At 46.3% G+C, this 23,054-nt stretch overlaps 2 protein-coding genes across 13 annotated transcripts in view; one reads left to right on the top strand and one right to left on the bottom strand.

Moving 5' to 3' along the window:
- FAM124A (family with sequence similarity 124 member A) overlaps window positions 1-23,054 on the top strand; it is a 173,254-nt gene that overhangs the window by 96,674 nt on the left and 53,526 nt on the right. The window contains exon 4 of one of the 8 annotated variants that reach the window (XM_082365525.1): window positions 17,209-17,262. The exons of 4 other annotated variants lie outside the window; for them this stretch is intronic. In XM_082365525.1, the coding sequence (XP_082221651.1) occupies window positions 17,209-17,247 (39 nt within the window). In that variant the 3' untranslated portion in view covers window positions 17,248-17,262. Of the gene's footprint in view, window positions 1-3,550; window positions 7,965-8,006; window positions 8,105-9,391; window positions 11,825-17,208; window positions 17,263-23,054 lie in introns of those variants that run through there. 3 more of the 8 variants (XM_082365518.1, XM_082365526.1, XM_082365519.1) reach the window with 3 other exon arrangements.
- Window positions 1-23,054, bottom strand: part of LOC309615677 (uncharacterized protein) — an 84,565-nt gene that overhangs the window by 23,047 nt on the left and 38,464 nt on the right. For 4 of the 5 annotated variants that reach the window (XR_014236958.1, XR_014236959.1, XM_082365742.1 and 1 more), the window contains one exon: window positions 7,964-8,178. Coding sequence is in view for 2 of the 5 variants with exons in the window: in XM_082365742.1 (XP_082221868.1) it covers window positions 7,964-8,178 (215 nt within the window). In the remaining 3 variants the exon portion in view is untranslated. Of the gene's footprint in view, window positions 1-7,963; window positions 8,179-17,227; window positions 17,636-23,054 lie in introns of those variants that run through there. The other variant, XR_014236960.1, reaches the window with a different exon arrangement.

Genomic DNA, 23,054 nt, shown 5'->3' with positions numbered 1-23,054 from the left:
GTAAAAGGAAAGAAATCATAAAGATCAGAGCAGAAATCAATGAATTAAGAGAGAAAGAAAACAATAGCAAAGATCAATAAAACTAAAAGCTGTTTCTTTGAGAAGGTGAACAATATTGATAAACCTTTAGCCATACCCATCAAGAAAAAAAGGGAGAGGACTCAAATCAATAAAATTAGAAATGAAAAAGGAGAAGTTACAATGGACACCACAGAAATAGAAAGGATCGTAAGAGATTACTACAAGCAACTATATGCCAATAAAATGGACAAATTCTTAGAAGGGTACAACCTTCCAAGATTGAACCAGGAAGAAATAGAAAATATGAACAGACCAATCACAAGTACTGAAATTGAAACTGTGATTAAAAATCTTCCAACAAACAAAAGTCCAGGACCAGATGCCTTCACAGACGAATTCTATCAAACATTTAGAGAAGAGTTAACAACTACCCGTCTGAAACTCTTCCAAAAAATTGCAGGGAAAGGAACACTCCCAAACTCATTCTATGAGGCCACCCACCGTGATACCAAAACGAGACAAAGATGTCACAAAGAAAGAAAACTACAGGCCAATAACACTGATGAACATAGATGCAAAAATCCTCAACAAAATACTCGCAAACAGAATCCAACAGCACATTAAAAGGATCATACACCATAATCAAGTAGGGTTTATACCAGGAATGCAAGGATTCTTCAATATACGCAAATCAATCAATGTGATACACCATATTAACAAACTGAAGGATAAAAGCCATATGATCATCTCAATAGATGCAGAAAAAGCTTTCAACAAAATTCAACACCCATTTATGATAAAAAAAAAAAAAAACCCTCCAGAAAGTAGGCATAGAAGGAACTTACCTCAACATAATAAAGGCCCTATATGACAAACCCACAGCCAACATCGTCCTCAATGGTGAAAAACTGAAACCATTTCCTCTAAGATCAGGAACAAGATAAGGTTGCCCACTCTCACCACTATTATTCAACATAGTTTTGGAAGTTTTAGCCACAGCAATCAGAGAAGAAAAAGTAATAAAAAGAATCCAAGTCATAAAAGAAGAAGTAAAGCTGTCACTCTTTGCAGATGACATGATACTATGCATAGAGAATCCTAAAGATGCTACCAGAAAGCTTACACCATATAAAAAAATCAACTCAAAATGGATGAAAGACTTGAACATAAGACTTGAAACCATAAAACTCCTAGAAGAAAACATAGGTGATACGCTCCTTGAGATTGTTTTTGGTGTCAAATCCAAATTATTGTCACCAAGCCAAAGGCAAAAGAAGCAAAAAAAAAAAAAACAAGTGGGACTACATCAAACTAAAAATCCTTTGTACAGCAAAGGAAACCATCAACAAAATGAAAAGGCCACCTACCAAATGGAAGAAAATATTTGCAAATCATATATCTGATAAGGTGTTAATATCTAAAAAAATATAAAGAATTTATACAGGGCTTCCCTGGTGGTGCAGTGGTTGAGAGTCTGCCTGCCAATGCAGGGGACACAGGTTCGAGCCCTGGTGTGGGAGGATCCCACATGCCGCGGAGCGGCTGGGCCCACGAGCTACAACTACTGAGCCTGCGCGTCTGGAGCCTGTGCTCCGCAACAAGAGAGGCCGCGACGGTGAGAGGCCCGCGCACCGCGATGAAGAGTGGCCCCCGCTCGCCGCAACTAGAGAAAGCCCTCACGCAGCAACGAAGACCCAACACAGCCAAAAATAAATAAATAAATAAATAAAATTAAAAAAAAAAAATTCATACAACTCAATAGTAAAAAAAGCAAACAACTTGATTAAAAAGTGGGCTGAAAGTCTGAATAGACATTGTTGCACAGAATACATACAGATGGCCAACAGGTAAGAAATGATACTCAACATCACTAATAATCAGGGAGATGCAAATCTAAACCACAAAGTGGTTTAGATACCACCTTATAACTGTTAGATGGCTTTTATCGAACAGATAAGAAATATTAAGTCTTGGTGAGAATGTAGAGAAAAGGGAACCCTTGTGCACCATTGGTAGGACTGTAAATTGGTGTGACCACTATGGAAAAAGGTGTGGAGTTTCCTCAAAAAATAAAAATAGAACTATCATATGATCCAGCAGTTTTAATTCTGTATGTTTATCTGAAGGAAATGAGAACACTAACTTGAAAAGATATTTGCACTCTCCATGTTGATTGTAGCATTATTTACAATAGTCTAGACATTGAAGCAACCTAAGGGTCCATCTATGGATGAATGGAGAAGATGTGATGTGTGTGTACACACACACACACACACACACACAGAGTAGCATATTATTCAGCTATAAAAAAGAATGAAATCCTGTCATTTGTGACAACATGGATGTACCTTGAGGGCATTATGCAAAATAAGCCAGAGAAAGACAGATACCATATGATCTCACTTATATGTGAAATTAAAACAACAACAACAACAACAAAAAACCTAACTCATAGATTCAGAGAAGAGACGGGTGGTTGTTATGTGTGGGTGATCAAAAGGTACAAACTTCCAGGACTTCCCTGGCGGTCCAGTGGTTAAGACTCTGCACTTCCATTGCAGCAGGCCGGGGTTCGATCCCTGGTCAGGGAACTAAGATCCCACATGCTGCACAGTGCAGCAAAAAAAAAAAAAAAAAAAAAAAAGCCAAAAGGTACAAACTTCCAATTATAGAATTAATAAATCTGGCGATTTAATGTATAGCTTGGTGACTATAGTTAACAATACTGTTTTGTATATTGAAAGTTCATGGGAGAGTAGATTTAAAGTTATCATTTCAAGAAAAAAACATAACTATATGTGGTAATGGATTAACTAGACTTATTGTGATCATTTCACAGTATATACAAATAATCAATATGTTGTACACCTGAGACTAATATATGTTATATGTCAATTATATTTCAATAAAAATTTTAATTAAATTTAAAAAAAAATTTTTGAAGACAACATAGGCTTTTTCTGGGGGTAGTACTCTTAGTGGGTATATGAAACCTACCCAGAGGACAGCGAAAGGAGAAGCAAAATATGATGCTTTTATTTAGAACAAAAATCTGGTTTCTCATGTGAACCCGTTGCCCAATTTCCTTGAGACTGCTCCTAATTCTTATTAGTCCCTGGGTTAAAAGGTCTTTTGCTGGCTCATTACATAACAGACAGTGCCACACTGGTTGTGTTTCTGCCCAGGACAGAAGAGGAGGAAATGACTTTTCTTGGAAAGAGGAGTTGTGAGGGTGAGAGAAAATGCCCTGACCATGATCGACCCATGAGACACCACCCAGGCTTACTGGGTCAGGGACAGAATCACCCTTCCTAGGGATTCTATCCATGTGTCTGCTGAGACACCCTGACCCTTGAAAAAGGCCTCTTTACTCCTTCCATTGCAAACTGCCCAGGCTCGAAGTTCCATGTGAAGCTCATGGGTCACTTACTGCATTTCAGCTTTTTGGTGATCTCAGGGACACAACCAGATCTCCCTGGCTGGTTGCCTTTAGGCAGAATCATTGATGTAATGCTACTGTGTTCCTTAGAGAAAGTTCCATAAACAGCAAAGAGGGAACTACTGGATTCCAGTAAGTCAGCTAGCCTGCACTGCTTCAAAGAGAAGCAAAGGAAGCCGTCCTCAAGGTACATTGCTGCTGTCACTTGGAGAAGCTCCAGAGGGCAGCCCTGAGAGCCGAAAGCTGGGGGAGGGAAGGAGGCTTTTCCAGAGTGTTGTTTCACTCTGGAAAAGTCCACTGGGGAAGAGCTTCTCGAAACATCTTTGATGGTTCACTCTCAGATTCCAGTGTTCCTGGTCAAGTCAGACAGGCAGACAGGAAAGGTCAGAAATAGAGCCATCGCCATGGGAAGGACACCAAAAGAAGGGCCATCCTTTGCACATGTGAGTTGTCATTAGACAGACAAGACCCTGCTTTTAGAAGCTGACTTCTCTGCCTCCAGGCAGAGCTGGAGAAAACCACCAGATCTGCTGCAGGCACATCCCACAGGCACAGCAGCCCTGGGCAGACCCCGGGAGTAGGAGCTGTGAAGCCTCGCAGCCACCCTCCTCCAACTCCCCACCCCCAGGATCCTGCATCATCACCAGCCAACGCTGTGCCAACTGGAATCCCACCTGCCCAGCAGGAACCTCTGCGGTGCATGTGGGCACCCGTCCAGTGAAAGACACTGCGTACCACCTCTCTTCAAAGCAGATATTAGGATTTATCTGGACTCCTGCCTTCACGATGCAGTAAAAAAATAAGAGCACAGGGCTTCCCTGGTGGCGCAGTGGTTGAGAATCTGCCTGCTAATGCAGGGGACACGGGTTCGAGCCCTGGTCTGGGAAGATCCCACATGCTGCGGAGCAACTGGGCCCGTGAGCCACAACTACTGAGCCTGCACGTCTGGAGCCTGTGCCCCGCAACAGGAGGGGCCACGATAGTGAAAGGCCCGCGCACCGCGATGAAGAGCGGCCCCCGCTTGCCGCAACTAGAGAAAGCCCTCACATGAAAACTAAGACCCAACACAGCCAAAAATAAATAAATAAATAAATAAAGTAGCTATTAAATTAAAAAAAAAAATAGCACAGTGATGAAAATGTCTGCGAAACCACCAAGGATTCGTCCTCTGCTAGTTGTCCCTGATTTTAAGTCTAATTTAACACCGCTCTGTCTCTGACAGTGGAGAGCTTCAGATGTCTCCAAACAGTTCCTCAAGTGGGAACCTTGGCCTTTTGCTTCTCATGGAGCAGTATTCACAGAGGCTTCCTCTTTCAGGCAGACTCAGACTGCAAGCACGCTCACCCAGAGCATGCCCCTCGAATAAGACTCTGAACATGCAAGTTACAGGGTGGTACATACTTATTGGGGCACCCAGGGGACTCAGCCCTTGGGAAAAATAAGATAGACATCTTAATTAATAAACACTGTCCCCCCCCACTGGAAGCAGCCTCTGTGCCTGAGGACTTCCTTCTCTAAAGAGTCTCATGACTTATTTTCTCTCTTATTTAGCCAAACTCAAATGATTGAGAAAACTGGTTTGTCTCTTCAAAAGCCACTCAGCTGTCACACCTCCCAGGTACACATGGGCCTTCTGAGGCCACGCCTTACCCCATCCCAAAGCTGTGACTCTTCATTCATGCTTAAGTTCCTGCTGTGTATCGGGCACTGGTCAGGGTATGTGCTGAGCAAGATCTCCCTCGTGAAGCACAGAGCCTTACAGAGAAGATGGATCACTAACCAGAGCAGTACAGCACAGAGTCAGAATGGCTGGGTTGGGAGTTCAGGGGATGCTGGAGCACAGAGCAGCAAGCCCTGGTGAGTGGGTCATACCCCAGGAGGAATGAGCTTGGCTCAGCACCTTCCTTGCCATATTCAGCGAGGTCCCCATGCACATAAAAGGCACATAGAATGGCCTTGTAGAGTGTGATCTTTACGAGAACCATATCTTATAACCTGTACTAAAAACATTTTACATCATATTCTTTAAGAATCTATAATTTAGACCGTCAGAAATCTCCGTAATTGCTGCTCTTGACCTTCAGCTCCTTAAACCACCCTTAGCAGAACAGCTTGAGAATTTCATTATGCTGTACAGAGCCTGTTGGGCAGGAAGACAGCAGGTCACGGGGACAAACACACACCCCACACACAGAATTAGAGACTGAGGATTAAGAAGAGGATCAGTAACCCTCCCAGACTTCAGACAATACTACAAAGTTACAGTAATCAAAACAGCATGGTATTGGCACAAAAACAGACATATGGATCAATGGAACAGAATAGAGACCCCAGAAATAAACCCACACACCTACCATCAATTAGGCTTCGACAAAGGAGGCAAGAATATACAATGGAAAAAAGCAAGTGGTGTTGAGAAGGCTAGACAGCTGCATGTAAACTCCTTCACACCATACAAAAATTAAACCCAAAATGGCTTAAAGACTTAAATATAACACATATAACACATGACACCATAAAACACCTAGAAGAGAACATAGGCAAAACGTTCTCTGACATAAATCGTACCAATGTTTCCTTAGGTCAGTCTCCAAAGGCAATAGAAATAAAAGCAAAAATAAACAAATGAGACCTAATCAAACTTATAAGCTTTTGCACAGCAAAGGAAATCATAAACAAAATGAAAAGACAACCCACAGGCTGGGAGAAAATATTTGCAAACGATGCAACTGAAAAGGGATTAATCGCCAAAATATACAAACAGCTCATACAACTCAATAACAAAAGAACAAACAACCCAATCAAAAAAATGGGCAGAAGACCTAAAGAGACATTTCTCCAAGGAAGACATACAGATGACCAACAGGCACATGAAAAGATGTTCAACATCGCTAATTATTAGAGAAATGCAAATCAAAACTACACTGAGGTATCACCTCATACCAGTCAGAATAACCATCATCAAAAAGTCTACAAATAATAAATGCTAGAGAGGGTGTGGAGAAAGGGGAACCCTCCTATACCATGGGCAGGAATGTAAATTGGTGCAGCCACTGTGGAAAACAGTATGGGGGTCCCTTAAAAAACTAAAAATAGAGCTACCATATGATCCAGCACTCCTGGGCATATATCCGGAGAAAACCGTCATTTGAAAAGATAAATCCACCCCAATGTTCACAGCAGCACTATTTACAATAGCCAAGACATGGAAGCAACCAAAGTGTCCATCGATAGGTGAATGGATAAAGAAGATGTGGTACATATATACAATGGAATATTACTCGGCCATAAAAAAAGAATGAAATAATGCCATTTGCAGCAACATTGATGAACCTAGAGATTATCATACTAAGTCAGACGGAGAAAGACAAATATCATATGCTATCCCTTATGAGTGGAATCTAAAATATGATACAAATGAACTTACCTGCAGAACAGGAACAGACTCACTGACATAGAAAACAACTTATGGTTACCAAAGAGGAAAGGCAAGAGGGATGGATAAATTAGGAGTTTGGGATTAGCAGATACACACTACCATCTATAAAGTAGATGAACAACAAGGATTTACTGTGTAGCACAGTGAACTATATTCAGTATCTTGTAATAACCAAAATGGAAAAGAATCTGAAAAAGAATATATAAAGGGAGAGGCAGCTTGTGCACACAACAGCACGCCCCTGATGAGTCTCCTCTCACTTCTCAGGGCTCGCCTCTTGTTTTGGTTCATGCCCCCAGCCTCTGCTGAGGCTGTCTCTGTGCCTGTGTGCCTTTCCATGCCACGCCCACTGCCCTCCAGTTGGCAAACCCCTCTTCCACTTCCAAGATCTTGTCCAGTCGTGACTTCAAGGCAAGCTTTTTCTACCCTCTCCCCGTGCTGCCTCACCCCCTCGGTAAAATCAACCCCTCCCCCCTTGGTGCCCCAAACGCCCCCATTAGATCGCCGCTCACTTTATCACTGTGGCTCACTTTATTACCCTTGACCGTTGTATTGTTAATTGTGGGGGGCTAAGATCGTGTCTTATTCAAAATTATCTGTGCCTGATCCTCCAGACCTTTTTCACATCAGAGCACATAGGAAACGATAATATTTCTGTGGTACGAGAGGCTGCTGGTGACAGAGATCAGTCCTCAGCACACCTTTATAACCCAGGCAAAGCTAAAACACACCAGTTGAGGAGCTCTGCTTAAAAGACTCTCAGTTAATGTTGATTGAAAATGAGTCAGTCGGTCTGTTTATAGGATTAAGAGATATCTGGAATTAGGCAAAAAAGATCTAAGAAATCAGTGAAAGGAATGGTCCTATAGAAAAAAACATAATCAGGAGTGAACATGGGCCCAGCAGAAGGATAAGTATGTGGATTTCTTACCCAGATGGTCAGGGTCTCCTTGACCCATACTAGACTCCGTCCCCAAGCTGACCTACAGCACTGCTTTCCAGGCACCTGGTCTGTAATCAAGCCAAGCTGCTTGCTCCCCGCCCCCTGCAGCTCCCTTGCTCACCTGCCAACAGTCAGCGCCCGTTTGTCTTGGCCTCTCTCTCCAGCACAGCCTCCTCTCCACGCGTGCCACCCGCTAGGACGCCAGCCGCCCATCTCCATGGCCACCTCCAACTGAAGACTCCTGTGCTCCCGCAGGCAGGCACGGCCTCTCTCTCTTCGCTCTAGTATTGTGCCTGTCATCACACGCCCTCGTCTGAGTTCTTTTTGTCTCCGATCCTGTCAATGAGATATAAGTTTCATGTGGTTGAGGACAGTCCTTCTCATTGTAGTTTCTCCTCCTTTACCTGTAATAGGTACAAATAAGTGTATATTGCATTGGATAAAATTTCCCAGGTGGCTGTGAAAAAACCAGGTTCCTGTCTAACAGGGAAGTGGGGGACTTGGCTGTCCAGGGAAAAGCCAGCGTCTCATAGCCTGCTGGGTGCCAGGAAATACCCCTTATAGTAAACTGCACTCAGCCCTCTTATTTCAGGGATTCATAAGTCAGGTAATCCTATACAAAGCAGAGCCAGACCCACTGTCCCCAGATCCATTATCTGGGTAGTAAGTAATCCAGACTTTGGCCTGCAGGCCTGGTGAGCCAGACCAGGGGGAGAACCTGAGAGCAGCAGCCCCAGGGGGGCATGAGCGTCGGAAGTGAAGCCCCAGTTCTGTGCAGCAGAAACAGCTTCCTGCAGAGCTGCAGGGAAGGTCGGGGAGACTAGGAGGACAGGGCTGAGTGTTAAAGGGTGAAACTGCCTGTCCAAGCCCTGTGGGGCATCCACGGGATGAGTCAGTAGTCGGCCGCCCCCTTTCCCATACAGTTTCTGAAAGGCAAAATAGAGGAGTATCGTGGAGTTCCTTAGCGCAAGTAAATAAATGCCAATTTCCTGACAGCCCTGCACTCTTTGAAGATTTACTGCCCTGAATCATAGGCCACCCCTAGGATGTGTCCTGATGTTCACACGTGTGCTGGAGTCAAGTCCCATCCCGATCCTTCCATCCTGCCGTCAGTAGTATTTCCAAACAGTGGGGCTTTGGTTGGAGGGAGAGAAACCCTTCAAGCAACCTTTTTGCACTGAATGGTAACTCTTGTCTCCCCTCTCCTGCTCAGCCAGGCCTCACGCTCGCGGCTAATCTGTTGAGCCTCCTTGCGTGTGCACTGGAACACGTACCGTTCCCTGTCGTGACAAGGGACTGCCTCCCTCCCTGGGTTCGGGGATGTCTGCTCAGACTGAGAAGTCTGATCTGTATTCCCCCAAGCTCCGCTACCTCTGTCTTTGCTTTAGAATGTGGAGAATGAAATCTCTGGTAATGCTTTATTGCCGAGACATTGCTGGAAGTTTCCAGTCATCAGGAAATGTGTCTCACGTTCTGTTAACAGCGGAATCCCCGGCCCCGGTGACCGGCCAGTCCTGCACTGATGTGACATGCCCTCTTCCCCCTGCAGGCACAGAGGGTACACAGGAAGTGCCCTAAACCCAGCAGAGCTCACCATGCCTCAGAGCAGAAAGCTGGGTCCGCGCCTTCTCCGAGTGCCGCTGCACAGAGCCGGACCCCTGGCAGCGGCCCGCAGCCCCCGATGGACACTTCAGACCTGGGGCTCGGCCAGACAGGCCTCCCTACGCGGCAGCCGCAGGACTTCACCAGACCAGCCGGCAGCCCTCCCAGCCTCCCCTGGTCTTTCCAGAGAAGCAAGTCCTTGTTTTGTTTGCCCACGGGAGACGCCTCCCTGGCCTCCTCAAACGAACCACCGTGGTCTGCAAACACAGACGGCCCGGGGCAGAGGGCGTCGGAGCGGAGGCACGGCCACCTCCTCCCCATCGATGACTTACAGGGGGCCCAGGAGACGGACGTGGACACGGGGCTGCGGCTCTCCTCCTCCGACCTGTCCGTGGTCTCTGCGTACTCTGCACCCAGCAGGTTCTGCAGCCCCACGGAAACACTGCTCCCCTCCGAAAGATGCAGCAGCCTCTGGTCAGAGCGCAGGGCTTCCAGAGAAGGACCCCTGCCCGCTGGGGGCGGCGTGACCACAGAGGCCTCCTGGGCTGCCCTCCCTCTGTCCACCAAAGGGCCTTCCAGCTCCTCGGCCACAGCTGTCACCGCTTCCCCAGCTTCCGACACCTCCTGGCTCACAGAGTCACCCCCAGAACTCCCTTATGATGCTCCCGACACCCAGCAGACTGGCAGAGGCGTCCTACCACCCTCAGTGCTGGCCGGACGCGGGGGCAGCGACGTGGAGGAGGAATTCTACATCTGAACGCACCCCACTCTTGTCTTTCAGACCCACAGGCTCAGGTGCCCCTGCCCCTCTGGGGTCTGCACGCCACCCGTGTTCTCAGCCCCACTTCCCCAGGTCCCTCCGGAATCTAATTCTCTGTCTCACGGGGTCATTACTAGCACGTTTGACACACCACCCGTTCTTACCTGCGAGGTGGTGGGCTCAGTGGAAAAATACTGGGATTTTTATGCAAACAAATTCTCAACAAACTTAAGGCATAAAATATATGTTTTGAATACTCAGTCCCATTTGAGATATGGTTTGGTGCACTTATTTAAATGCTTCATATAATTATTTGAAATGGAAAGAAAACCTAGTCAGCTGGGGCTGATTTCACAATTTTTCATGCTGGGAAGGAAAAACAATTAAAGCTAAAAAACGTTGAATGTGAGAAAGATACCAAGTGACTTGTATGAGAGATTCGTGCACATAATTCCACCTTACTGGATTCTCCATATCTGTTTACCTTACCAGGGAGCAGTGGCCCTGAGAATTTCCAGGTACCGTTACAGTGAAAGGAGTCACCTTGATAAAACAGTAAACTTACATCAGACTACAGTGATACCTCACTTTGATGCCACGCAACATCTGCATTTACACAAAAGTAGCTACTATGCTTTATAGAGATTCAGCCTGAGTTAACAGACTCTTGGTGCATTTATAATACGATTTTGAGTTCCAAAAACTAGATTTGCATACATCTTTCAAACACATTCACTGTAACAGTTGGGGGTCTACAGAAGACTCCACTACCTAGATTTGTCTGGATCAATGAGGAAGAATCGTTCTTGGAGTTACAGAATAGTAGGGTATTAGACATAGTGGGTAGGTATTCTTAAGTTGCTTCAATTTTTAAAACCACAATCCAAGGGCTATATATACACAGCTCTATGTAAATGACAGGAGCCACATCTTATACTGCTTTCTCCAGTAAACATGCATCATCCCACACCCTTTTTCATTTTTAAATAATTCATAACAATTTTAACTGGCATTTTGATTGCACAGGTTAATAAATGCACTCCCCTCTTCTCCAAGCGGGAAGCTTTACACAAAATGCTGTCCTGAACCAACACTGTTGCACGCGTGCATAGGAGCCTTAATTAAAGCTGGAGCTCTAACCTGACCTTGGCCTTTCCCGCCATTGCCTGCTTCTGTCACAGCGTGAACAGTATTTACATCTCACCTCTCTCCCACTCCAGTAAGGGTGTGTTTACAATTCCAGCCTCTACAGTGCCAAGTGCTGGCGTCGGGGACAACGCCAAGCTGTCCCTAGTTGCTGTATACCTTTGGGGAAGAAGGGCGTAGACTTGCCTTGCTTACGTCCCACTCTGGTGCTCCCTGCCTGAATGACTCATGGCCCAGTTTACCCCTCTCTGGAAGCGCCCACACCAGCCCAGACACAGCTCCAGAATCCTCTTCAACACAGCCCTTCCGGCAGCCGTTACCAGCTATCAGACTCGAGCTGAAGCCTCAGGTCTTTGCCATCCCTGTAATGAGAACCTTACCTCCTACCCCGAACATCCCGCATATTCCAGGACTCCGAATTACAATATTCTGCTCTGCTTTAAGTAAATAAAAGTATGGTCTTCTATAATTCTAGACCAGGAGTGAGCAAACTTTTTTTTAAAGGGCTAAATAATAAATACTTCCGGCTTTGCCAGCCATACAGTCATCTGTCATTATCGTGTGAAAGCAGCCTATGATATATAAATGAATGGGAGCGGCTGAGTTCTAAGAAAATTTATTTTACAAGAACGGGTGGAGGGTCGGATTTGGCCCAAAGGTCGTAGTTTGCCAACCTTTGTGCTAGACTGACGTTGATTTGAGATCTCAGCCACGGTCAACGATAAAGAACAGAGGGTTGCACCCCTCTGCTGCTGTGGTGCCCGAGACCAAGAAAATACACTCTAGGGGCCACACTGGTGACTACAGAACCACAGGCCTCAGAGCAGCGTGGGGCTTCTTTCTGCAGAGATAATGCCTAGAAGGCCACTGCCTGCCCACCTGCTGCCCGGAAATGTGATTCACAGACAGGTGCTGATAATGCAAAACAACACGCTAATCACTCAGGGCGCCGACGCAGCCCCAAGGAGCGGGAGACAAGCTCAGGATAGCACAAGTCACCGAGGCATCCACGAGTAGACCCATGGCCAGGTGATGGCTCCTCCTGTCTCCACCCTTCATCAGTGCCCTTAGTTCAGAATATTCACACACACCCCCTACGGATGCTTCAGAGCACAGCTCTGACGCGCTCTGCCCCCATCCTTTCTCACCGACCCCTGCCTCAGCACAAACTGAGTGACCCCAAAAGATGTCAGCAAAGCCCTTCAAAATCAGAAAATGCAAGATGCCCCCCATAACACAAGGGGAGAAGGGGAGAGAAGCCCACTGCAGACCACACTCAGACGCTCCCCTCCTCACAGACGGCAGTCGCTCTGAGGAGAAGGCGTCACAGAGACACTACTGACGGCATCACCCCCTTTTCTGACCTACCACTAGCATTGTCCTCATCCAGGAGGGCTCCTGACACCCACCGGTAGATCCTGACTCTTTTGGATTATTATTGTGATAGATGCTGCCATACTGTAGGTGCTCAATAAATTTGTTCAATTAAAAACAACATTGAGGTTGTCTCATACATTTATTTTTCTCCTGGATTTGGCTCTGTGATGGAAGACATCTAGACTTTAACCCTAGTAGTTTTTTGTTATTTAATGGACAAAACGTCTCCTTGACCTTGCAGTTCCCCCTAGCGTTGCCCTGGGGGGTGCGTTAGTAAGTGCCCTGGTCTAGCTCACAGCCCATCCCTTACTTGCCTCTTTTCCAAATAAGACTCCCCAAGTTACTGCTCACGGTGCCACCATGGCCCACCCTACACACCACCTAGTATCGGCTTTAAAGATCAAATGTTTCTCGGGGGTCCCTAATGGACCTGGAGAGCGAGCCCTACTGAAATCATCTTGGATCACCCATGGGGGAGGGCGGTGAGCCACCGAAGAGACTTCTGCGACGGTCGAGGGGCTGATGTGTGGAGTACAAAGTAGGCTGTAGCACTGGCTGCTGCTTGAGCCCTGAGACCCGAGGACAGGGGAGCGGTCACGTGGAAGCCCGCTGGGCTGCACCGTCTAGCGCCTTCCAGGTGAGGCCAAATGTGTACTTGTATTGGGAAGACCCTTGAACCCATGGCTGACCTCTTTAGACCCTTGTGAATCAGGAGAAATGCGGGTACTTCCTATCCCCCTACTGGGCTTTCTGAAGATGAATGAATTCTCCAGTCTACCAGGTAGGAGGCACCTGAGTAGACTCATAGAATTCCTAGAAGAGATTTTTAAGAGCAAATAAACTGTTGAGAGCTTCTGCCTTCCAAGCCCTCAGAACGCTATCATGACCAGTTCTGGCCAGTGATCCCGAGTCTGAATTTCAGGCGGGCAGGGGGCATAGCTGGTTGGTCGCCTTCCCCACCCTGCCCTGAAGAGCCCCTTCCCTGTGCCCCTATAACACACCCCCTAAACTCTCCATTTGTGATGAGGGTCCCACCTCCCACTGCCTTGGATGGTGTAGAAAATGGAGCTGCTCCCTTGGAGGATTCACAGCCCTCAGCTGCCTAGTCTGGTTCAGAGCTGCCCCACCTTATTTGATCTCATAGGTTGAACATCTGAAAGAAGCCAGCCAGACTCCCTTAGGTCAGCTTTGCCTAGACCCTAGAACTAAACCTAGTGCGTTCTGGACAGGAGCAACTCTCAACGTGGTGAGCACAGTCCAAGAAATGGCCAGAAACGCTTATACAGAAACGCTTTCAGGCCAAATCGCCTGGCTAAGGATGGCTGTGGGAAGGCTTTGGTGCCACCTAGTGGCCGTCGTGCCCAGGAAGGCCAGCGACTGCCCTTTCCTTTGCAGAAGACTCCACCCTGGTGAACACAGGGAGGCACTTCACTTCCATGTATTATTCTGCATTTAATTGTTTTATTTCCACAAGGTATTGAAGCAACTGAAATTACAATTATATAAGACGATGCAAGGGCTAAGGAAAAAGAGTCTAGAAATATTCCAACCATAAAGAAAATCTGCTGCAGATGAATTTCCTAGAAGCCAAAGCAAAAAGGGAAACATGAGCAGCTTAGTGGTGGTTCTCATTTACAGTTAGAGAATCTAGTGACATTGTCTTATTTCATTGTAATTTAAGTTGCCTCAATGCTGTTTCTCAACAGAAACCAAGTTTTTCTTAGCAAAGATGTCTAAAATCACTTTCTCCTCACAGACTTAGAGAATGAACTTATGGTTACCAGGGGGAAAGGGTTGAGGGGAGGGATAGACTGGGAGTTTGGGATTGACATGTACACACTGCTATATTTTAAATAGGTAACCAACAAGAACCTACTGCATAACACAGGGAACTCTGCTCAATATTCTGTAATAACCTACATGGGAAAAGAATTTGAAAAAGAATAGATACATGTATCACTCTGAATCACTCTGTCCTACACCTGAAACTAACAGAACATTGTTAATCAGCTATACTCCAATATAAAATAAGTAAAATAAATAAAAATAAGTAAAATCATTTTCTCAGAAGAGCATTTTCATAAGGGATTTTCTCTGTAGGGTTTTTTTTGGACCAAGTTGGTAGCGTTCCTGCTTGAAGGGTGGAATTTACAAGACCTGGGGGAGTGGACACAGCCTCCTGCTGTGGATGAGCGTCCCTGGACAGCTCCGGCCATACTGTGGGAAGAGGGAAATTTGCCTCTGGGCAGAAGGCCTGGAAGCTGGCTTCCTCCAGTTTCCTGAGACCTGATCTGTAAAGTTCGGCAAGCAGAGGGCAAGCGGTGAGGCCCACACCCTCCTGGGAGACGGCAGGCCTTGAACCCACGGTTCTCGCCTTGTGGATAGAGAGCCCACATCGACCGGAGCCCCCCTGCATCCTCATCCACATTCCGCAGTTCCAAAGTCAACTCCAGTTGTCTAACACCCCTCCCCACTACCTGCACTGGTTACAAGGGCTTCTAGCACTTTGAAGGCCTTCCAGGTAAGTTATAAATCCCCTCAGCCCACCCTCCACTGAGATTCCTGAAAACTGATAGGAATTCAGTTCCCTGTACCTCTTTTTTCAGTGATCTGATTGGATTTACTTATTCATTCAACAAGAATTTACTGAGTCCCACTATGTGTCAGGCAGTGGGCTGTTTGTGGCTTTTTTTTAATTTAGAGGAGAGATTTATTTGAAGAAATATTATTGTACAACATTTAAAAACTACATAAAATCTTAATTTCCCCTCATAGGCTGGTAAATTTGATATAATGAATAAACAAAAACTTTTAAGATCCAGAATGCACGAAGTACTGCACGGTTTGATCACTAAGTCAAATTAGTTGACAAGCAAACCTCACAGAACAGCTTCATGTCAGCCAAGGGGACCTGGAACTGAATGGGAGAGACACCATCTCATCCTCAAGGAATGAATGAACTACTCCCACCATGACTAGTTAGTTACCTCTTACCTGCAGATTTTTTTTTTTTGAAGATTTTCTTTCTATTTTTTAAAGATAATATTTATTGATTAACAAATATTTATTGAGTATATATGGTGTACTGCTATAAAGTGAATGGTGTTTTTTGAATTTTATTTATTTTATTTTTGGCTGCATTGGGTCTTTGTTGCTGCGCACAGGCTTTCTCTAGTTGTGGCGAGCGGGGCCTACTCTTCGTTGTGGTGCGCGGGCTTCTCATTGCGGTGGCTTCTCTTGTTGTGGCTTCTCTTGTTGTGGCTTGCGGGCTCTAGAGCGCAGGCTTCAGTAGTGGCAGTACACGGGCTTAGTTGCTCCGCAGCATGTGGGATCTTCCCAGACCAGGGGGTCGAACCCGTGTCCCTTGCATTGGCAGGTGGATTCTTAACCACTACGCCACCAGGGGAACCCTTACCTGCAGATTTTATAATCCTCCTAAAGGATCTAACACAGTTACATATATGGAGTCTCGATTGTGGCATCAGCTAAACCTGGCTTCCCATTGTGACTCCACCACTCACTCTGTGAACCCAGGGCAAGTTATTCCACTTTGCTGCACCTCAATTTCATCTTCTGTAAACTATGGACAACAATACCTACCCTGGAGGGTCACTGTGAGAGCTAAATTATATAATTTGTGCAAAAGTCCCTATATTGCCTGTGACACAGCCGACATTTCATAGAGGCTGGTGCTCTTTCCCTTCCCTCGGGCCCCGGCAGGCGCCAGTCTCCTTCACAGACTCCCTGGTGCGGGGAGGACAGACAGGGTTTAGCTTCAACGCACTCTTTAAAATCAGCAATTCTCAGCAACCAAGACCCAACACAGCCAAAAATAAAAATAAATAAATAAATCTATTTTTTAAAAAAGGAGCAATTCCACCATCACCTCTCAGTCGTCTCTCTGGACAGAATTCCACCCGATAGGAAGTCATCTTTCCATCATCACACCCTCCCTGGCTTGTCTCTTTCCTCCGTTTCAAGCCACTGCCGACGAAACCAGACCCTGGCGCTTGTTACCACTCAACGCTGCTCCTTCTCCCAGATCCCCAGCTCTGAGCTGCCCTTCCCTAAACACACCCTCTCCCCTCAGCCCCCCACCCAATCCCTCAAGCCTACAAAGCCTCCTCCTCTTGGCCATCTCCCCGCCCGTCTACTCTCCCCTCCTCTCTCCTGGTTTCCAGGCCTGCCCACCCCACCTGGAGCCCAGGGCTGCCCGTCTCACTGCTGCCTTTGTAGCATCTGCACCTCTCCCTCTGTCTGTTGCCCCATCTGCCAGGCCCCCAAGCCGAGCCAGGCTGCACTTTTGCTATTTCTACCCCGCAACTGCCAGCCCACACTGTGGTCCACCCATCCATGGCTACTTGGCCAACTTTCACTCCACTCTTACAGGCTCCAATTAGGCCAAACTTGTTCCACCTTCCCAAATGCTCCCTAAACTGTGCACTACTCCCAGAAGCTAACCTTGCCTCCTCTGCACCCAGGGCCAGAGCCCTCCATTACCCGCTCAGGCCCCCTCCTGACCGCATAAGATGTGAGTGATTCCAACGAGGTCAGAAGCAGGAACAGACTGATGAGTAGAACAGACCTACTGCCAGATCCTCTGCCCTTGGAAGTGGTCTGAAGACTGAAAATGCAACCGGGCACAACAGAAGAAACTGGTGTGCACAGCAGGGAGACGACTCATCCTGGGGGCATGCTGAGACTTAGTCCCACTTCCTGCTGAACGAGCCTGTGGTGCCCAATGTAAGTCAATCAGCCCAGGCCAGTGGCTCTGCCACTCTGCTTGGCCAGAAAGGTCATGGCAGTCCAGGCCTGTGTTCACCCCAAGCTGGCTCTGCAGACCTGCAGTGACTCCTTCGCTCCTTTGGTCGGTGTCAGAACTCACAGCGCAGCCCGGGCTTCCAGGAGTATTTCCTGGTCCAGCTGTGCCCCAGCTGGACACCGTGCAATGGACGCCACTGTGGAGGCGAGCACGGCCGGGCGCCGGACAGCAGGCTCAGAACTGTGACCCAACCATGGGTGACTGTGACGGTCCCCAGGAACTCTGCCTGGTCACAGCCCTGTTCTGGGTCTAACCCGGCCTTTGCGCTCAGATTAGATAAGCACTAGAGCTTCCAGCGAGGTGCCCCCGGGCCCTCTGTCACACTCAGTCACACCCCTTCCTGCGGGACAGACCTGCATCTTCAACCTCCTGCTACTCACCCCACAGTGGATGGATCTGGTTTCCCTGTGCCCCTAAATCAACGTGACCCACATTAAACTACCACCACACCCTTACATGCCAGAAAGGACCAGCTCCTCCTTCTCCGGGATTCCTCAGTTCTGTTTAATGGTTTCTTCTCTCCCCTCATTATTCACATTCAAAAACCCAGACTGAAGCACCAAGAGAGCTTAGTAGAAAGAAACAGGATTTTGGAGTCACACGTACCCAGATCTGAATGTCATCACTGAGACTTACTGGCCGTGTGACCCTAATCAATAAACTTCATTTCTCACCCCTGGTTTCCTCATTTGCAAAGCAGAGTGAATCAGAGCTGGGTCTAGGGTAGGTGAGGGACACAGTCACCTCAGAGGCAAAGTTCAAGAGGGCGCCAAAAAACTCAGCCAGCAAGATTAATAATATTTTAAGGAACAAGGCCTTCGTCATAGGGTCATTCTGAGGAATAAATGAGATCAAGAGGCAAAGCCTGGCACACAAGAGGTCATTTCCACCTTTCAAGTTAGCAAAAGTTTTAAAATTAATACACAGTTTATGTTTACACAAGGCTTTTAGCAGTAGTTGGCACAATCTTTTTGGGAAAAAGTGTGGCAATAGATATGTCAGTAGCTGTAAAAATGCTCCTGGCTTGTAATTCAATTTCCAGGAGTCTCTCCCAAGGAAATTACCCAAAACAGAGATAAAGACATGCATCTCTTTCTCACCGTGCACTTTATAATTACAAACCATTGAGGAACAACCTGAACGTATGTATGTGTAGGTGTGTATATATATATACACATACGTAATGCATACATACATAAACACATATATACATACGTAACATTTACATGCATACATATATATGTAAATATATCCCTTGACCGTGTAAAACAATGCAGAGTAAAACATTGTAAAGAAGCGTGTCAAACATTTTTCCAAAAGGAAACGCAGATGGTCAACAGGCACGTGAAACGATGCTCAACATCGCTAATCCTCAGGGAAACGCAAACCAAAACCACTATGAGGTATCACCTCACACCTGTCAGAATGGCCATCATCAAAAAGACTACAAACAACAAATGTTGGCAAAGATGTGGAGAAAAGGGAACCCTCATACACTGTCGGTGGGAATGTAAATTGGTGCAGCCACTATGGAAAACAGTATGGAGGTTTCTCAAAAAACTAAAAGTAGAACTACCCTATGACCCAGCAGTTCCACTCCTGGGTATATATCCAAAGAAAATGAAAACACTAATTCGAAAAGATACATGCACCCCAAAGTTCATAACAGCATTATTTACAATTGCCAAGGTATGGAAGCAACCTAAATGTCCATCAACAGATAAATGGATAAAGAAGATGTGAGATATATATATATATATATATATATACACACACACACACACACACACACACACACACACACACAGTGGAATACTATTCAGCCATAAAAAAGATTGGAGCCAGGTCTTCTAATCCCAGCCCCTTCCTTACTAGCTGTGAAACTTCAGACAGTTCTGTGATCTTCTGTGGCTCAGGTTCCTCATCTGTAAAGTGAGGGCATCCAGATACTCACTTCACCTGGGTATTTGTCTTCAAGGTACAGAAACTGGCTTCATGGACCACTGCAGGACCACAAGAGACCAGAGGCCTCTTCCCCATTTCACCTATCATATTATCCTCCAAGACTCTGATATGTCCCTATTCCAAGGAGAGCAGCCCTCAATCATAACTCAATGGAATTTCCCAATGACACACAGGATGATGGTTTTGAGTCAGAATTGGCCGGATTCAAAAGAAGATGAAGAAATATTTTCGCACCCTTGATTTGGCTGCCTGAGAGTTATGCCCACTTTCCAGTGTCTTTGTGTACTGTGTTAGCCTCACCTGGGCTATGGCCATACACTCCCAACCGGTCTCCATGGCCCCAACATCTGTCCACTCCTGTCCATCTACACACGACTGCCAATTTTTAACGTGCTTTGCACATCCTCCTGCTCAAAACCCTGCCATGGTTCCCTCTTGCCAACCAAGCAAAAGTGCCCTCTCCCCAGACACACTCTCAGGCCTTCACCGTGGTCCCCATCACCTCTTCCATCTTAGCACTTGACTAGTCTACGCTTCACTAACCACACCTGGTGCTTTCCCACCCACGTGCCAAAGCTCAGGTTATTCCTCTCCAACTCTCTACCTGTCAAAATCCCACCGTCCACCCAAGGCCAGTGCAAACCCCTCCTCCGGGAAAGCCAGAGCACCCTCCCCACTGCTGTAATGTGCTGGTACTAGGTCGTCCCTGACTCGGGATGGATCACATGATACTTAGCCCTGTAGTTGTTTAGATACGAGATTTATCCACCCAGGCAAATTATAAACTAGTCTTTAGTCTAAGCAGTACCTCGATAAATAAGATTGGAAGGGGTGAGTGCGTGAGAGATGTATTTGTTTGTGGCTGGCTTGGCTGGTGCGCCTTTCATGATAAAGCCCCATCTTCACATTCCCACGTCAAGGCCCCTGACCCTGATATCAGGCTGCTCACTTCATAATTAATCAATCCACAGTCCTGGAGGGTTGAGAGGGGGGAAACTGTGCGCAGGGAGGAAAACTCATGAGGCCGTGACTGAGCAAGGCTGCAATTACCCTAACCTCAGCCACTTACTGCATTTTTTGGCTTTAATTCCATCTGCGTCCATGCTTCCAGTCTGAGAAATCCTGACTTTACTAGCCTATTTATATGGAACTTTTTCTCCCTTTTTCCTCCCTCACCTCTTTTTAAACTTTAATTCTTTTTTCTGGGTCTTTAATTCCCCTCATTACATATTTCTGAGTCACCTATCCACTCCCACATTTGGATGCAGATGCACCCTGGTTTGGACCAAGGGTGAAACAGGACTGTTACTCTGATGTCCAAAATGTTTGTCTTTGCAAACATTTGGAACTAAACATTGAGGGCACTTGCTCACAGAACCTTTTTCCAACCTAGAATTTACCCACTTTTCCCCACAGACATCCTATGTGTACATAGCTATTTTTAAACTTTACACCCACAAAACTCTTGGCAAAATCACAAACTAAATGGATTCCAAACCCAACTGGCTTAAATCCACATGTTTGAAGAAGAACATTGAAATGGCACGAATGTACTTATTTGCTCTCTTTACTGTTTGTCAGGATAGAATTAGAGCCTTTTAAGGTACGGCAGGGAGTTTAGGTACCTGACCTGCTTCTTTGCCTTGGACTGAAAATCATTTCCATTACCACTTTCCAAAATGTCCCTCGGGGCTGGCCTCCTGGACCTCCAAAGCCACACATACAACATAAAACAGCAATGGGTCCCTTCAGAAGCGGCTAGGCTCCAAGAATCTCTCAGAGCTGCAGGTGCTCCCTGGAGCTGCGGTGCCCAAATTCTGTCGCTTGCTTTGCATTTGCACCATATCCATGTATTGACTGCCATTATTTACTTATTTTTAAAATCAAACGGAAAACCAGCAGACTCTCCAATGTCAGGTTGCAGAAAAATGCTGTGCAATAACCCACAGCATGAGGCCAGAGGATAATGGGGGTAGGGCAGCTGGCCTGTTTCAAGAATGCTCCTTCCTCTCTGTGCTCAAAGCTCCGGTCTTTCGTCTCAGCACATCTACGGCTTTGAGGCTGTTCAAAAGCATACAGTGAAAATGCTCCTTGCAACAAGACAGACACTGCAGGAGCCAGCAGTGTGTCCATAACCCAGGAGGGGGAAAAAGAAGAGAAGCAGGTGACGGCACCTCTGCATTGGATCGTGTCACCATCCCCTCTTAAAGCTCACAGCAGCTTCCCATTGCCTTTGGACCAAAAAGTCCAATTGCCTGTCCCCAGGCCAAAAACCCTTGCATGATCTAGCCCCTCCATCTCTATCCAACCTCATCTCCCATCCCCTCTCTGCCTCACTCACTATGCTTCGATCCCACCAGACTTCTTGGGGCTGGTCCATGGTGGTGGCCATCATGGCCAATGGAGCTGAACTCTGGACCTGAGTGTGACAGGCACTGTGCCCCAGGCAGGGTCACAGAAGGCCTCATAGCTGCCCATTCCTCTGTCCCCAAACCTTCCTGTTACAATATCAAGACATAAAAATGACCAGAAATAGATCCAAACCTTGAGTGGCTCATAGTCAACCAATAGAAACAAGCCTTTAAACATACACTTGCCCTACAATACTACAATACGGTCATGGCAACGATACAAATAAGAACCATCCTGTGTTGTCCAGAGGCGGGCGGCGGGGTGCAGAGAGACAGTGAACTATTTCTGGGGAACCAGGAAAAGCTTTCTGGAGGAGGTGAATGCTTCTGCAGGTCTGGGAAGATGAGTGATGCCAGAGAAAAGGGATACAGAATAGCTTTGGTGAAATTGGAGAAGTTGGAGAACATGAAGGGAAGAAATGCTGAAATGAGCTCTCATTTTGAAAAAAGAATCTCTAGTGAAAGAAATCACCTCAACATCATTTTCAATAGATATTGGCCAAACCTACCTCAGCTGTTGACCTTAGGGTAGAGCGATGGTGGAGGTCTCTGTACCTCTAGGAAAATGAATGCAAAGAGAAATAAGGCATGAATTTAACCTTTCTTGGAGAGTCCTTTTAAAAGAGCAGGCTACCCAAAGTAGCACCTGCATCGGAGGGAGACCAGCACAATATGCATTCACTTGATAATGGACATAATTTCTTGGCTGTAGCTCAAATTTATGATGAGGTTGCGTTGTATTTTTATGTGCTGAATGCATGCTTGAGAGTACGTCCGGTCCTTCTGGAAACCTGCCCATTACTGCATATGGAACTAAGCATCATTTTACCAGTTGAAACCACTCTAGCTTTATTGCTGTTACTTTGCTTTTATGAAATACAGTTGCTCCTACCTACCCTTCATTTACCACTATGCCCTCAGTCAGCAAAGAAACCACCCTGCTTCAAGGTACCTGCTGAAAACTACATTCCATGTTAATAACGATAAAATAAAGAGCTGACATTTATGAGAATTCAGTGTGCCAGGCCTTGTGCTAAGTATTTTATATACATGATCTCATTTCATCTTAAATGTGTGAGGCTGTAGTTTTCACCATTATACACATGAGGAAACAAAGAGATGGATAAGA

The sequence above is a fragment of the Balaenoptera borealis genome (genome assembly GCF_965194805.1).
Source record: "Balaenoptera borealis genome assembly, chromosome: 18".
Taxonomy (NCBI): domain Eukaryota; kingdom Metazoa; phylum Chordata; class Mammalia; order Artiodactyla; family Balaenopteridae; genus Balaenoptera; species Balaenoptera borealis.
Note: the sequence above shows the minus strand (reverse complement) of the source record. Positions and strands in the feature narration are given on the sequence as shown.